Source organism: Orycteropus afer, unplaced genomic scaffold (genome assembly GCF_000298275.1).
Source record: "Orycteropus afer afer isolate SDZICR_OR568_19922 unplaced genomic scaffold, OryAfe1.0 scaffold00371, whole genome shotgun sequence".
NCBI classification, from domain to species: domain Eukaryota; kingdom Metazoa; phylum Chordata; class Mammalia; order Tubulidentata; family Orycteropodidae; genus Orycteropus; species Orycteropus afer.
In genome coordinates this window covers 1,399,726-1,414,924 of record NW_006921958.1, presented here as the reverse complement: position 1 = coordinate 1,414,924, position 15,199 = coordinate 1,399,726, and the positions used below count along the sequence as shown (strand labels likewise).

Here is a 15,199-nt window from a genome sequence, read left to right as displayed (position 1 = left end):
CAGAAAGCTGGTGGTTCAAACCCACCAGCCGCTCCTCGGAAGGAAGATAGGGCAATCTACTTCTGTAGTGATACTGCCTCAGAAACCCAAGAAGGGGTCGCTATGAGTTGGGGCCGACTCGATGGCGCATAACAACAACCACCACCACCACCACCACAACAACAGTTCTTTATAGTATCCTGATATCTTTTTTATTTCAGTTGGTTCTGTTGTCTACTCTGTCTTACAGGATCACTGTGATGACAGTGGGTTTCATTTGGTGGGTTCTTCTGTACGGCACCTCAGCCACCCCGAAACCCTGGTACATGGTGCTAAGTGCCAGGCACACTTCCTTTGTTCCAGAACAGCCATTTCCCTGACTTTGTGTATTAGGAACTTGAACTTCAGTGAGGTTCAATGACTTGCAGATCTCGCAGGCAGCAGGCAAGAATCCAGGTTGTTTGGTGTTGACTGAGTAGGGGCATATGAGGGGCGTCCGGGGATCAGTGAGGCCAGCCAGTGACTCTGATATGATGGTGATATCAACCTGATCACCATGGCCACATCTGTCACATAGAGAACTTGTTGTTGTCATTGTCAGGTGCTGTTGAGTTGACTCCTACTCATAGCAACCCTGAGTACAACAGAATGAAACACTGCCTGGTCCTAAGCCAGCCTCACAATCTTTGCTGTACCTGAGCCCATCATTGCAGCCACTGTGTCAATCCATCTCATTGACTTTTTCTTCTTATTTTTCTTCCATCTCTTTCCTTTTTTCCCTGACCCTCCACTTTACCAAGCATGATATCCTTCTCCAGGGAATGGTTCCCTCTCAAAACATGACCACAGTAGGTGAGATGAAGTCTGACCATTCTCACTACCAATGAGCATTCCAGCTACACTTCTTCCAGACTGTTAAGTTAGTTCTTCTGACAGCCCATGGTACCTTCTGTATTCTTTGCCAATACCACAGCTCAAAATCATCAACTCTTTGGTCTTCCTTATTCATTGTCCAGCTTTCACATGCAGATGAGGCGATTGAAAACACCATGGCTTGGGTTAGGAGCACCTCAGTCTTCAGAGAGACATGTTTGCTCTTCAGCACTTTAAAGAGGTCTTTTGCAGCAGATTGGCCCAACGCAGTACAATGTCTGGTTTCTTGACCGCTGCTTTGATTGGTGTTGATGTGGAACCAAGTAATATGAAATCTTTGACAATAATCGTTTCTCCATTTATGATGCTGCTTATTGGTCCATTTGTGAGGATTTGCATTTTCTTTATGTTGAAGTGTAATCCATACTGCAGACTGCAATCTTTAATCTTCATCAGTAAGTGCTTCAAGTCATTTCACTTTCAGTAAGCAAGGTTGTGTTGTCTGCATATTGCAGGTTGTTAATGAGTTTTCCTCCAATCCTGATGCTGCATTCTTCTTCATATAGTCCAGTTTCTCGTATTATTTGCTCAGCATACAGATCGAATAACTATGGTGAAAGGATACAACCCTGATGTACACTCCCTTCCTGATTTTAAACCCTTGTTCGAATGACAGCCTCCTGGTCTATGGACAGGTTCCTCATGAGCACAATTAACTGGAATTCCCATTTTTTCTCAATGTTATCCATAACTTGTTATAATCCACACAGTCGAATGCTTTTGCATAGTCTATAAAATATAAGTAAACATCTTTCTGGTATTCTTTCTTTCAGCCAAGATCCATCTGATCTCAGCAATGATACACCTCATTCCATATCCTCTTCTGAATCCAGCTTACATTTTTGGATGTTCTCTGTTAATATACTGCTGCAACCATTTTTTAAATTATCTTCAGCAAGATTTTACTTGCTTGTGATATTAATGATATTGTTCAATAATTTCCACATTCTGTTGCATCACCTTCTTTGGAATGGGTACAAATATGGATGTCTTCTAGTCAGTTGGCCAGTTAGCTGTCTTCCACATTTCTTGGCCTAGATGAGTATGTGCCTCCAGCGTTGCATCCATTTTTTTGAAACATCTCAGTTGGTATTCTGTAAATTCCTGAGCCTTGTTTTTCGTCAGTTCCTTCAGTGCAGCTTCTACTTCTTACTTCAGTACCATCAGTTCTTGATCATATATGTCACTTCCTAAAATGGATGAACATCGACCAATTCTTTTTGGTACAGTGACTCTGTATATTCCTTCCATCTTCTTTTGATGTTTCCTGAATCTTTCAGTATTTTACCTAGAATCTTTCAATATTGCAACTCAAGGCTTGAATTTTTTCCTTCATTTCTTTCAGTTTGAGAACTGCCAAGTGTGTTCTTCCTTTTTGGTTTTCTAACTCCAGATCTTTGCACATTTCAGTATAATAATTTATTTTGTCTTTTTGAGCTGCTCTTTGAAATCTTCTGTTCACCTCGTTTATCTTGTCATTTCTTCCATTTGCTTTATCAACTGTCCGTTAAAGAGCAAGTTTCAGAGTCTTTTCTTCCTTTCCTATATTTTTGATGACCTTTTGCTTTCTTCATATATGATGTTCTTGGTGTCATCCGACAGTTCAACTGGTTTTCAGTCATTAGTGTTCATTGTGTCAAATCTGTTTGTGAGATGGTGGGACTTTAGGTCATATTTTGGCTCTTGTGCAGTTGCTTTAATTGTCTTCAGCTTCAACTTGAACTTGCATATGAGCAGTTGATGGTCTGTTCCACAGTCAGCTCCTGGCCTTGTTTTGGCTGAAGATAATTGAGCTTCTCCATTGCCTCTTCGCACAGATATAGTCTGTCTGATTCCTGTGTATTCCATCTGGTGAAGTCCACTTGTATAGCTGCCGTTTACGTTGTTGAATAAAGGTATTTGCAGTGAAGGTGATTGGTCTTACAAAAAATTGTATCATGCAATCTCCAGTGTCATTTCTATCACCAAGGCCATAATTCCAGCTATGGGTGATTCTTTGTTTCCAGCATTTGCATTCCACTCACCAGTAATAATCAACACATCTTGATTGTGTATTTGGTTAATTTCAAACTGCAGAAGTTGGTAAAAATCTTCAATTTCTTTGTCTTTGGCTCTGGTGGTTAGTGTGTAAATTTGGTTAATAATATCAACTGGTCTTCCTTGTAGGCGTATGGATATTATCCTATCACTGACAGTACTGTACTTCAGTACAGATCTTGAAACATCCTTTGTGATGATGAATGCCATGCCCTTCCCCTTTAATTTTTCATTCCTGGCATAGTAGATCATACGCTTGCCTGACTTACAATAGCCCAAAGCACTGGTGCCTAGGATATCAATCTTTATGCGTTCCATTTCATTTTGACAATGTCCAGATTTCTCAGATTCATACTTTGTACGTTCCGTATCCCAATTATTAATGGATATTTGCAGCTGTTTCTTCCCATTTTGAGTCGTGCCACATCAGCAAATGCAGGTCCTGAAAGCTTTAGTCCATCCACATCATGAAGATCGACTCCGCTCTGAGGAGGCAGCTCTTCCCCAATCGTGTGTTGATGCCTTCCGACCTGAGGGGCTCATCTTCTGGCACTATATCGGACAGTGTTTCAGGGCTGTTTATAAAGTTTTCCAGTGATATATCAGACAGTGTTTCATAAGGTTTTCACTGGCCGATTCTTTAAGAAGTGAATGGCCCCTTCCTTCTTCTGAATCTGTCTTAGTCTGGAAGCTCCACTGAACCCTGTCCACCACGAGTGACCCTGCTGGGATTTGAAATACTGGTGGTGTAGCCTCCAGCCTCACAGCAACAGGCAAGCCACCCAGTACAACAGACTGCCAGACGAGTGGTGGTGTTCGAGGAACTCTTGAAACAGGACTATCCTCTGACTTTATAGATGAGAATTTTCCAGAAACAGATGTTTACACACCAGATGTCCACCAAGCAGCAGGCCCTGCTATAGGTGTTGAGGGCACGAGATAGGGAGAAAGAGGGATGCAAACCAGGACTCACCCAACAGAGCCCGTCAGCTGGGCTGGTGCCAGGCAGCAGTCTGCCAGCTCCCTGCGGGCTGGCGGGAAGCTCATTCAGAGTTTGGGCCAGGTGATGTGAGGGCCCGACGTTCTGACCTTCCCACACTGCCTACAGTAGAGGTGGACAAGAGTTTGTTTCAGTGACCTAGAACCGCTGTCACAAAAACCCTCATGTGAGGTGCTTTAAAGAACAGAGGGTTACTGTCCCCCCATTCTGGAGGCGGAAAGTCCGAATGGGAGTCTTGGCTGTGTGGACCCCTTTCTTGTCAGCAGCCCCAGGGCCCCCCATTCCTTGTTTTGTAGAGATCATCTCACAGCCTCTGTCTTCCCCCTTGTGTGGGTCTGTGTGTGTTCAGCTCTTCTTGTAACTCACTTAGGTGTAGGACACACCCTACCCTCACGGCCTCATTAGCATCACAAAGAGACCTTGTTTCTATCAGGATCTCATCCAGGCCTTGGGGCTGGCCTCCAGCACATGTCCTGGGGGGACTCGGTTCAATCCACAGTTTTTTGCAGCCCCTCTTCCTGAGCCAGGGCCCCAAGGCTTTCTCTTTCAGAGACTTGGCTTCCCCTCACTTCCGGCCTTCCCAGGGCTGCTCACCCATTCTGGTTTCACAGGCTGTCTACCCTGGGCCGACTCCCCGGCCTGCTTCCTGTGTTGACCCCATCCAGAGCAGCAGAGCTCATGTCGCACATATTGCCCCTGGTGTCCTAGAGGCCCCTCCGCTACCTCCTCTCACAGGTGGGCTTCCTGTCCTGCCCTCATGTGGTTAAGGGCAGCTATCCGCCCAGGCCCAGGCTGGGGACCCCAGGGGCATCTTGGCTGCTTTTACCCTTCACTCCACCTCCCTCTGTTCCTGAGGACAGTGTCTTCATACCTACCCCTGTCCCACCTGGGTCCCCATCTCACTCCTGCACTCCAGCTGCAGTCTCCTAACAGTGCTGCCTCCTGGCCCATCTCCGCCCTGCTTCCCCTGACTGCTGAACCCCTCCCTCTGCTCCGGCGCCTGTAGAAAGAAATGCAGGCGATCGCCCCTCACAGCCTGCCTCTGGGCTGTCTCTCGGTCTGCAGGCACCACCTCTGCTTACACCCAATGGGCTCCTGCCTTATTCATCCCGCTGCTCCTGGCGGTGTGGCACCTCCTGGTTTGCTTCTTGTCTCCTGTGCTAGTTGGTGAGCCCCAAAGGGTAGCACCCACGTTTCCTTGTTGCAGTGTTGGTTCTCCAGGGCCCAGACACACGCTGGCTGTTACGTTCTTTGTTGTATCAGCTTCCGTGTGTCAGCCCCCTTCTCTGGTGCTTCCCCAGCAGTGGGACCGGGAGCGTCTGGTGGCAGGGGCCCTACCTCAGCTGACTCCGGTTGTAACTGTGTGCGACTTTCTCCTGATGAAGGTGAGTCTGCAGCTTTCACAGGACACTGGGGCTGCTTTGAAGTTACAGGTCCTAGAAGGCCCCTGGCTGTTTGGCATCGTTCTCTCTGGGACACAGGTGGAGGAGCTTGTTGGGTCTGGCTGAGCACCTGGCGGGGGTCTGGTGACACGTGGCAATGTCTCTCAGGCCAGGTACTGATTGTGCCCTGGACTGTGGTGACCTTGGGTGGCTGGGAAGGAGGCCAGCACAAGGGGCCCCAGCAGACCTGCTGCTGGCCCTCAGCACGTTTCCTTGGATGTGCATTGCCCTCGTGGGCCTCACAGCCCCAGGCTCTGCTGGTGGGTGAGCCGCCTCTGACAGTGTGCCTAGGGGCCTGAGCCCCGAGTCCCTGACGGCAGGTGCGGTCCAGGGAGCGCTGGTGCTGCTTTCCCGTGTGCTAGCAGCGCTCCTGAGGACTGAAGGCCCTCCCCCTTCTGCCTGCCAGGCCTCAGGGATGTGGCTTCTGGGGCCTTTCTGCAAAGACACCCCCCCACACACAGCTCCCTTGGCTGCCTTCCTGGAGCTGGCCCCATGTCCCTCTGTGTAATCGTCCCACAGGCTGCCTTGTTCTCGGCCCCATTCCTACCTGCCTGCCTTGTGGAGCGTGGTACCTGGACACAGCCTGTTCTCGTGGGGAGGGAAGGAAATGCCACCACTGACACTGGGAAACCAGATCCTTCCGTACTTTACGTTTCTCTCTGTGTTTTCTGTATCATTGCCTCAGGTTTAAACATTTCTGGTCATCTTTATCTTTACTAAGGTTGAAAGAACTCATCTAGCAAAGCCTTTGTTCCCAGCTGTCTATAAGGAGTTTGAAGAGCTGCATGAAATGGTTAAGAAGATGTGTCAAGATTACCTCAGGAGTTCTGGTCCATGTTCTCTGGAGCTGCTGGAAATAAACAACAGTCAGGTACTGAAAGTATTCACGTGGGCAGAGAGCTTGGCTCTTAGCCGAGAGGACGGGTCATCAGCGGAGGGGAGCAGGAGCGGGGGCAGTGGTGACATCTTTGTAGTCAACATCCTTGTAGCTCTTTTTGCCATCAAATGAATTCTTTTTTTCACAGCAATAAATGTTTGTCCTAGAAAACTCCTAAGTGTACCTAAGCAAAAACACCGCCAGCCTCCCGCTCACTGGTAACACGCCACAGGTAACACGCTGATGTGTGGCTTTCTTCCTCGTGCTGGTGTTTGGGGGTGGGTTCCAGGTGTGGTGGTTTTGACACAGTTCTTGTTTCTCTGTCGTCAGATTGCGTTTAGAGATGCTGGTTCTTTATAGACATGTTTCAAACAGATCTGGTTTGACTTGCTGTGGAGAAAACTTTGCATCCCATCACATCCCTGTTCTGGGGCCTCAACGGTATGCAACCAGGGACCACAGTTGGGACATGGCCCCTCACTCTCAGGACGAGAACCAGTGGGCTCTCCGGCCCAGATGCTGACCACAGAGCTCCTGGGCCTCCCTGGTCTCAGTGTCGTCCTCTGTCCAAAGGCTGCACTCAGCTCCTGGTTCCTTTCTGGCCCTCACGGCGCCATGGTGTAAACATCCCCTACTTACCTAAAACATTAACCACTGCATTGACGACAACCAGGCATGCTCAGAAAGGCCGCGTTGCCTTTGCCTACTCTTAGTGTCTATTCGCCGACGGATCTGCGGCTGTCTCACTAGAAGGATCAGCACTCTCTAGAGTATGTTACTATTCTTTGGTAGCAAGAAGTCTCCATCCAACCTAAAATGCAACCCATGGTTTTTGTGTTTTGTTTTGTTTTGTTTTGTTAACACTAAAGATGAAAGCTTTATTATCTCAAAAGGACTTTGTTATCCATGTTATTTAAGAAAAACATAATTGAAACTACCACTTCATATATTGGAATGCTTTGACACTGTTGTTAAGTGCCGTCGAGTCGTTTCCGACTCATAGCGACCCCATGCACAGCAGAACGAAACACTGCCCGATCCCGCGCCAGCCCCACAATCCCTGCTATACTTGAGCCCATCATCGCAGCCACCGTGTCAATCCATCTCATTGAAGGCCTCCCCCTCTTTCGTTGACCCTCCACCCTACCAAGCATGACATCCTTCTCCAGGGAATGGTCCCTTTGACACTAGACATTTTTAAATAGGTAGAAGGCATTTTTTCTTTTGACACTTGTTTTTTTATTTGCTTGTTTTTGACTATGGTTGTTATTTTTAATTCAATATTAAATCATTATTCTAAATAATTCAGAATTTTATGTATTCCCTAATAAAACCTATATTTAAATTTCTTAAATTACATAATTTTTTAAAAATGAGTTTCTGCAGTCTCCTGTAGTTGCCTGGTTGACAGTCATAATTCCCATAGCTTTTAAGCTGTAAGTTAAACGAAGGGACTGGGGCCAGGCACCACTGGCTCAGTCTTGTCTAGGTGGCTCAGACTGTGCTCTGGCCTCTTGGGAACGAAACGGTAGCTTAGTCCATCAGAGACCCTGTCTAGGCTGGGGGCGCTGTGTTGGCCGGCCCTGCCTTCCCTTTGGGCCGCCTCTACTACGCAGCTGCTCCCCACCCCCAGGTGTGTGTGCCCTCTGTCCGTGTCATCTGCCAGTGCTCTGTGTATGGAATCTAATCTGGTCCTTACAAAACACCCTTCAGGGCAGCTGTCTTCTCTTGTGTGGACAAGGAAACTGAGACTGGAGATGCTGGTGGCTGACCGAGGCCACACAGTTGTGAGCAGGGGCGCTGGATCTGCCCCAGCTCTCCCAGGCCCCACAGTCACGCCCTCTCCGTCAGCCTGCAATGGTCACGCAGGGCTGTGTGCCTGAACAGATAATGGGGAGTGCAAAGGAGGGCAGTACTGGGCAGGAAAGTTACTTTGGTATCGAAGTAGCAGAGTAAGCTTTTGACAGCACCAGTGGGAGCTCTTTCCAAAATGTTTTACCATCTTTTGAATGCCTTCTTCCAAACTGTGTTCACCCAGAACTTCCTGGTTTTGATAATGATACATCCTGTCAGCTGTTCCGTCCCACTTCGTATTTATTTTCATTGTGCTCATTGTTTAGGCAGCATCTCACAGTACAAAGGACTTCACAGACTGAAATTCAGTCACCTAATGCCTCTGCGTTGGCACGTTTTTGGATTCTCGTGTGTGCTTTGGGTAAAGCTTCCCTCTGTGTTGGCCCCTTAGTTACCCAGTGCTCCTGTTAACAGAAATTCCACAAGTGGGTGGCTTTAAGGAGCAGAAATTTATTTTCTTACAGTGTAGGAGGCTGGAAGCCTAGCTTCAGGGCATTGGCTCTCAGGGGAGGCGCTCTCTCTGTCCGCTCTTGAGGAAGGACAATGTTCCTGGGTTCCTTGGCAGTCTTCTGTGGCCTCAATCTTCTCCTGTCCTTGCCTCTGTGCCTCATTTGCCCTTACTGGATCTCAAGAGTGATGGCTTTCATTGGGGGGCGTTAGGGTCGGTTGGTATAACAGATTCATTCACAAAGGCAGTCTTCTACTACATCCTACCCTGAGGACCAGTGACTGGGGTCTTCACAGCTTGTGAGCAGCCATCTAAGGTGCAACTATTGGCCTCTCCCTCTCTGGAGCAGAAAAAACTGAAGATAATCAAAGACACAAGGAAATAGTTGGTCCAAAGGACTCATGGAGCATGTGAACCCCAACCTCCACAACCCTGAGACCAGGAGAACTAGATGGTGCCCGGCTACCACTGCTGACCTCTCTGAAAGGGATCAGAATAAGAGATCCTGGATAGAGTGGGGGAAAATGTGGAACAAAACTCAATATCATAAAAAAGACCAGGCTTACTGGTCTGATAGAGACTGGTGGAACCCCCAAGACTGTGGCCCTTAGACACCCTTCAGGCCTGGAACTGAACTCACCCCCATGGCTCACGTTTTAGTCAAAGGACAGATACCTGTAAGGTAAACAATAACCCCAGGGAGGTGCGTGCTCATTAGAGCAATGAACCATACAAGACCAAAGGGCAGTGTTTACCCAGGAATAAAGCTCAGAAGGCAGGAAGGGATAGGAAAGAGGAACAAAGGAAAGTGAGAAACACACGGAAGTGGCAAGAGTGCTGTTACATTGTGGGGATTGCAGTCAGGGTCACAAGATAAAATATGTGTGAACTGTTAAATGGAAAACCAATTTGCTCTGTAAACTCACCCAAATCACAATAAAAAATTCTTTGGGAAAAAAAAAAAAGATTGGTTTAAGACCCGCTGTACACTGGTATGACTTAATTAACATAATAAGACCCTATTCCCAAATGGGATCACATCCACAGGTGTAGGGGTTAAGACTCCAGCATATCTGGGGGAAACAGTTCCATCCATAACAGCCCCTGTCTCCTCAGGTTGCTGAGTCCTTGGGAATCACAGAAGAGCTCCTGAAGAGAAGAGGAACATACGCAGGCTGCCCTCCAGGGAGTCGCATCAGCCCAGGGGCGGACAGGGCAGAGTCTGGCGGACAGAAGCGGGGAAGCAAGGTGGGTCTGGGCAGCTGTTTCTCGTCTGTGTTTGGTGATTGTGGGTTGACTTCCTCAGCCCACACTTCCCTGGGAAGGAGGGGGCAGGTCTGCCTGTTTCTTCACTGTCCTAGTGACTGATCTCTCTCCACAGATCACAGAAGAGGTGCTGACCTCGGTGAAAAGGACCAGGAGAGAGACAGTGCCCAAGGATGCTATGGGGCCTCTGGCTGCCCCCGCTGGAGGCCAGGAGAGGTCCAGGACCGAGTGTGCCCCAGCTGCCAGGGCGGGTAAGATGCCGGGTGTAGTGTTTGCCCCGGGGCTCTATTTCAGAGCCCTCTGGTTCTTGGGCGTTGTCCCCTCGCTTCCCAGCGTTCTGTGTTCATTCCCCAGGAGTGTGAGGGCCATGAGGTGTTCTGAGTCCCTTTAACGTGAAGAGTGATGGGACCCAGAGGCACCAGAGAGGTTAGGGAGACCTGAGTGGCAGGGCTGGGTACCAAGGACACAGCTGGGGTGTGGCTTGGCTTTCATGAGCGTTGGCTCTGAATGCCAGGCTGTCGTTTTACCCTTGAAAACAAGACCCGTTCCTGTTTTCAGTCTTGCTCTAGCCAGGGTCTGTCCAACTGTTTGAACAATAAGGCACAGAGAAGAGTGTATAACTTCTGAAATCCTCGCAAGTGGCCTGGCATCTTGCCTGACCCAAAGGTCTCCAACTGGAAGAGGCTTTTTCTGCTGACTTCACTCCCCCATGGGGCTCTGTGTACCTGGAAGGAGGGGAGGGCACCCCCAGCACCCACCCAGTAGCCCGTGTTTTCTCTTCCTGGCCCATCCTCAGGAGGCCTAGTATGCCCTGCACCGTAGCAGAAGCAGGACTTAGGTTCAAGAGTGAGGGTTTCCTTCAAGTCCAGATGCCAATGTCCAGAGAGTGGCTCTTCCTGGGGTGTCAGAATCACCTGGGCAGGTGTTTGTGGGGTTCAGAGACCTGGGCAGGATATCCCCTGTGAGTCCAATGGTGGGTCAGCAGGGGTGGATATGCACGTTTTGAAATGACCTCTGGTTCAGAACTGCCAGTCACTTGCTCAGTATAGGGACAAAAATACACCACTGAGTGGCTTTGGCAAAATACCCAGAGCCAGTTCAATGGAAAATGTGTCTTTTTGAATTGTAACAAGGACTGATATAAAACAACTTTGCTGCCAATCCCTCCTAGCAAGAGGAGTGTATGTTTTGATTTTTTGTTGGCAAGAGAATGAGTTTGGACTCTTATTTTGGAGAGTGATGAGGCTGTAATGCGACGCACAAGTGCTTATCTTGCTCTTCTGAACCTTTAGGTTGTGGCCTTCAAGTCAGTGGGCGCTCGTCCTACCACTGTGGGGAAGGCCATCCGGTGGCAGGTCCTGTCAGCGGTCACAGCATGCTCCTCGCCGGCCAGCAGCTGAGAGTGTTTGCTGATGTACAGGGCGTGTCTGTGGGCCCATCTCTTCTGCCCTCGGATGCTAGTGGGCCGGCTCACCCTCAGCTGGCCCGGGCTGCTCCGGAGCTCTCAGGTCAGCGTGCTGGGGGCAGCCCTTATGGTGTAGATCTCTGCTGTCCCCTGGTGTCCGGTGGCAGGCTGGGCTCCCAGCTGCCTGCAGGGGCTGGGAATGCAGGGGTCAGGAACCCAGGCAGCATGTACACCTCCCACTCAGATGGCTGGCAGGCCAGCCCAGGAACTGTCACACTCATGAATGTCACAATGCCATCACCTGAGACAGCTTTGTTCCCGGAGGCCGCACAGGTGGCCCATGCCTCCAGGACTGCTGCTCAGCCAGGGCCTCAGCTGGGTCTGGACAGGTTGCAGTCAGCCACAAGTGATCATGGGAGTCATGTGGGGGACTTGGGCCAGTTCTCCTGCGGGGCCGCACAGACAGAGCTGGAGAACATTGTCGCTGTGGGTGAAACCATGGCTTTTGAAATCACCAGTGGGTGCCACGACTTGTTTGCTCAGGGACAGGACCAGATTTTTATTCAGGCTTCAGATGGGTTCATGTTGTCCCATCCAGGTCCAGTGGGGACTCGGGAGGGGGACATTCTAGTGTCCAAGGCGGAGGGGCCTCCTCTGCAGGTGGACCTGCCACCGGCAGGTGTTCCTTTAGAAGCAGTGGAGGCCTTCCTCACCAGTGGCACCAATCCCCCCCCGTGAACCCAGGTCATACTGCAGGCCTGCACTTGGATGTGTTTTATCCACAGAAGCCTGTTTCAGGCACTATGTATTTTTCTAATGTGAATACTGACACAAGTGTACCCTTTATTTATAAAGAGTAATGTCTTCCCACCCTGCTGTCTCTACCTTTTTCTCTAACTTGCTCACTGTAGGGATGTCAGACCTGCTACCTGGTAATGAGTCTCTCAATTCATCTCTTACAAGCTTTTGATGACTGTTGCAGTTGACAGTTACCCGCTACACTGTTACCGCTGTCATTAAGTCTGTGTCCCTTTACCTCCTCAACAACGTGCTGTTTTTCCACCAGACTTGGTCTACACTGGAAGCCGCTTCTGAATTCAATAAAGACAATAATACGCTAGCCATTCTGGTTGCATTTTATTGGGAAGTGGGGAAGGCAGTTGTCATTTTCACAGCCAGTGGATGAGAAAGTGAGGCTTGAGTAGCAGGATGACTTTGTGGGGCTCCCCAAGGAGACGGGGCTGAGCTGAAACCCCAGGCCGTTGATGCCCACTTGTAACCTGCTTATCAAGGGGTCTTTTCCTTGAGGGTTTTCTTGGCTGTATTAGGAAGAAAGCAGAGTAGGGTCGTGTGTCTACACTTGGACAAGAGCATCCCCAGGGAGCACCTAGCAAGATGTGGTGGGTGATGCGTGGGGTGCAGGGAGTCACAGGCCGCCCCTCACCCCCCAGCAAGCCCCCTTCCTGGGCTGCCTTGGAGAGGGGCTGCCTTTGTTCCAGGAAGCCAGTGCCTCCTCACAGCCCTTTCCCTGGCTGGAGGGCACGTGCCCATTCAGTGATGTTACAGGTGGGTTTAACAGAAACAGAAGGGGCACAGGGATGGCCAAAAGATAGCAAGCCACAGCTGCTGCAGTTGGCTAGTCAGCATGACTGTGTGACCTGCAAATGCTGTTCCAGCTGAACAAATGGTGTTCCCTGGGTACACCGTGTTTACTTCATGCTTTCGTATCACTTCTTGTGTTTTCTGGAGTTCACTTCTGTTGTTTTTTGTTTGAAACATACTTAGCATGGATTATAGGAGCTTTGGTAGCATAGTGCCTAAGGCACTTGACTGCTTACCAGAAGGCTGGCGGTTCAAACCCACCAGCCACTCCCTGGAAGGAAGGAAAGAAGTTATAATTTTGCCTTGTTAGCTCTATTATATGTATGGACATTTTTATAGCACATACAAATACGTATGTAGAAATATCATCTGACAAACCTATATATGGTTGGGGGGTATTCCCTTTTGTCCACTCATACCTATCTTGCCTGTCTACCTGTGTACTCCTCATAGATTAATGTTTGTTGTTACTGATAATGGAGTATTGTGTGTATAAAAGTATTTACCTTTGTTGTCTGTACCACTTATATACACTTCTCTGTGTCTTCCGTACTGATAATGTGCTGATCACCCACTTTTGGTATACTGCCTTTTCCCTTCACCCAGATCAATATGTGTTTCCTCCCTTCCCTTCTTCTCCTCTCCCATCTGGTAACCAACAAAGAAAGTTTCCTTCCATGTATAAACCTTTCCTTGACTTTTTACAATAGTGGACTCATACAGTATTTTTCCTTCTGTTATGGACTTATTTCACTCAGCATAATGTCCTGTAAATTCATCTACATTATGAGGTGTTTCATGAATTCTTCATTTTTCTTTAGTATTACATAGTATTCCACTTTGTGTATGTACCCTTGTGTGGTTATCCAGTCATCTGTGGTGGACACTTAGGTTGTTTCCATCTTTTTGCTATTGTGAATAATTTTGTGATGAACATGGATGGGTGTGCATATACCTGTTTGTGTCATGACTCTTATTTCTTTAGGATATATACGTAGTGGTGGGATTGCTGAAGATTGAGAAAGAGTTAATGCTTTTGAGTTGTGGTGTTGGCAAAGCATACTGAAAGTACCATGGAGTGCCAGAAGAACTAACAAATCAGTCCTGGGGGAAGGGCAGCTGGAATGCTCCTCGGAAGCGAGAATGGCCAGACTTTGTCCCACCTACTTTAGTCATATTGTCAGATGGGACCATTACCTGGAGAAGGATATCATGCTTGGTAAACTGGAGGGTCAGCAAAAAAGGGGAAGGCCCTCAATGAGATGGACTGACAGTGGCTGCAATGTTGGACTCAGGTATAGCAAGGATTGTGAGGCTAATGCAGGACCAGGCAGTGTTTCGTTCTTTTGTGCATAGGGTCGCTATGAGTCAGAGCCAACTCAGTGGCACATAACAACAACAACAACAACACCACAACAGTGGGATTGCTGGATCAGATGGTATTTCTATTTCCAACTTTTTAAGGAAATGTCATACTGTTTTCCATAGTGGTTATACCATTTTACAGTGCCACTAGCAGTGTAAGAGAGTTCCATTCTCTCCACACTCTCACCAGCATTTGTTGTTTAGTGGCTTGCTGAACTTTGCTACTATTGCTGGAGTGAGATGGTTTCTTGTTGTTTTGATTTGCATCTCTCTAATAGTTAATGGGGAGCTCTGGTAGCGTAGTGCCTAAGGCACTTGACTGCTAACCAGAAGGCTGGCGGTTCAAACCCACCAGCCACTCCTTGGAAGGAAAATGGGGCAATCTACTCCCGTAGTGATACTGCCTCAGAAACTCAAGGAGTGGTTGCTTTGAGTCGGGTGTGACTTGACAGCACGTACCAACACAACAATAGTTAATGATTGTGAGCATTTCGTCATGTGTTTGCTGGCCACCTGAATACCTTCTTGGGTGAAGTGTCTGTTCATTTCTTCTGCCCCTTTTTCAGTTTGACTGTTTGTCTTTTTGATGTTGAGGTATTGAAGTTTTCTAAGTTTTAGAGGTAAGTCCCTTGTTGGATATGTCATTGCTGAATATTTTTTTCCCAATCTGTAGGTTCTTTTTGACTCTTTCAGAAAATTCTTTTGATGTGTGTAAGAATTTCATTTTTAGAAGGTTCCAGTCATCTAGTTCATCTTACGCTGTTTGTGCATTTTGGATAATGCTTGATAGCCTATTTATTCCATGTATTATGGCCCCTAAGTTTGTCTCTATTTTTTCTTTGATGAACTTTATACTTTTATGTTTTACATTTAGTCTTTGATCCATCTAGAGTGACTTTTTGTGTTTGGTGTGAAGTATGAATCTTATTTCATTTTTCTGCAAATGGATATGCAGCTTTGTCAGCAACATTTGTCAAAGACTATCTCTTCC

At 48.1% G+C, this 15,199-nt stretch overlaps 1 protein-coding gene across 1 annotated transcript in view; it reads left to right on the top strand.

The window, feature by feature from the left end:
- ZNF839 (zinc finger protein 839) overlaps positions 1-11,979 on the top strand; it is a 33,781-nt gene extending 21,802 nt beyond the window's left edge. Inside the window, exons 4-9 of the mRNA XM_042782571.1 lie at positions 4,058-4,082; positions 5,251-5,334; positions 6,113-6,262; positions 9,687-9,818; positions 9,952-10,087; positions 11,129-11,979. Coding sequence (XP_042638505.1) covers positions 4,058-4,082; positions 5,251-5,334; positions 6,113-6,262; positions 9,687-9,818; positions 9,952-10,087; positions 11,129-11,979 — 1,378 coding nt within the window. The remainder of the gene's footprint in view (positions 1-4,057; positions 4,083-5,250; positions 5,335-6,112; positions 6,263-9,686; positions 9,819-9,951; positions 10,088-11,128) is intronic.
- The last annotated feature ends 3,220 nt before the right edge of the window (positions 11,980-15,199 follow it).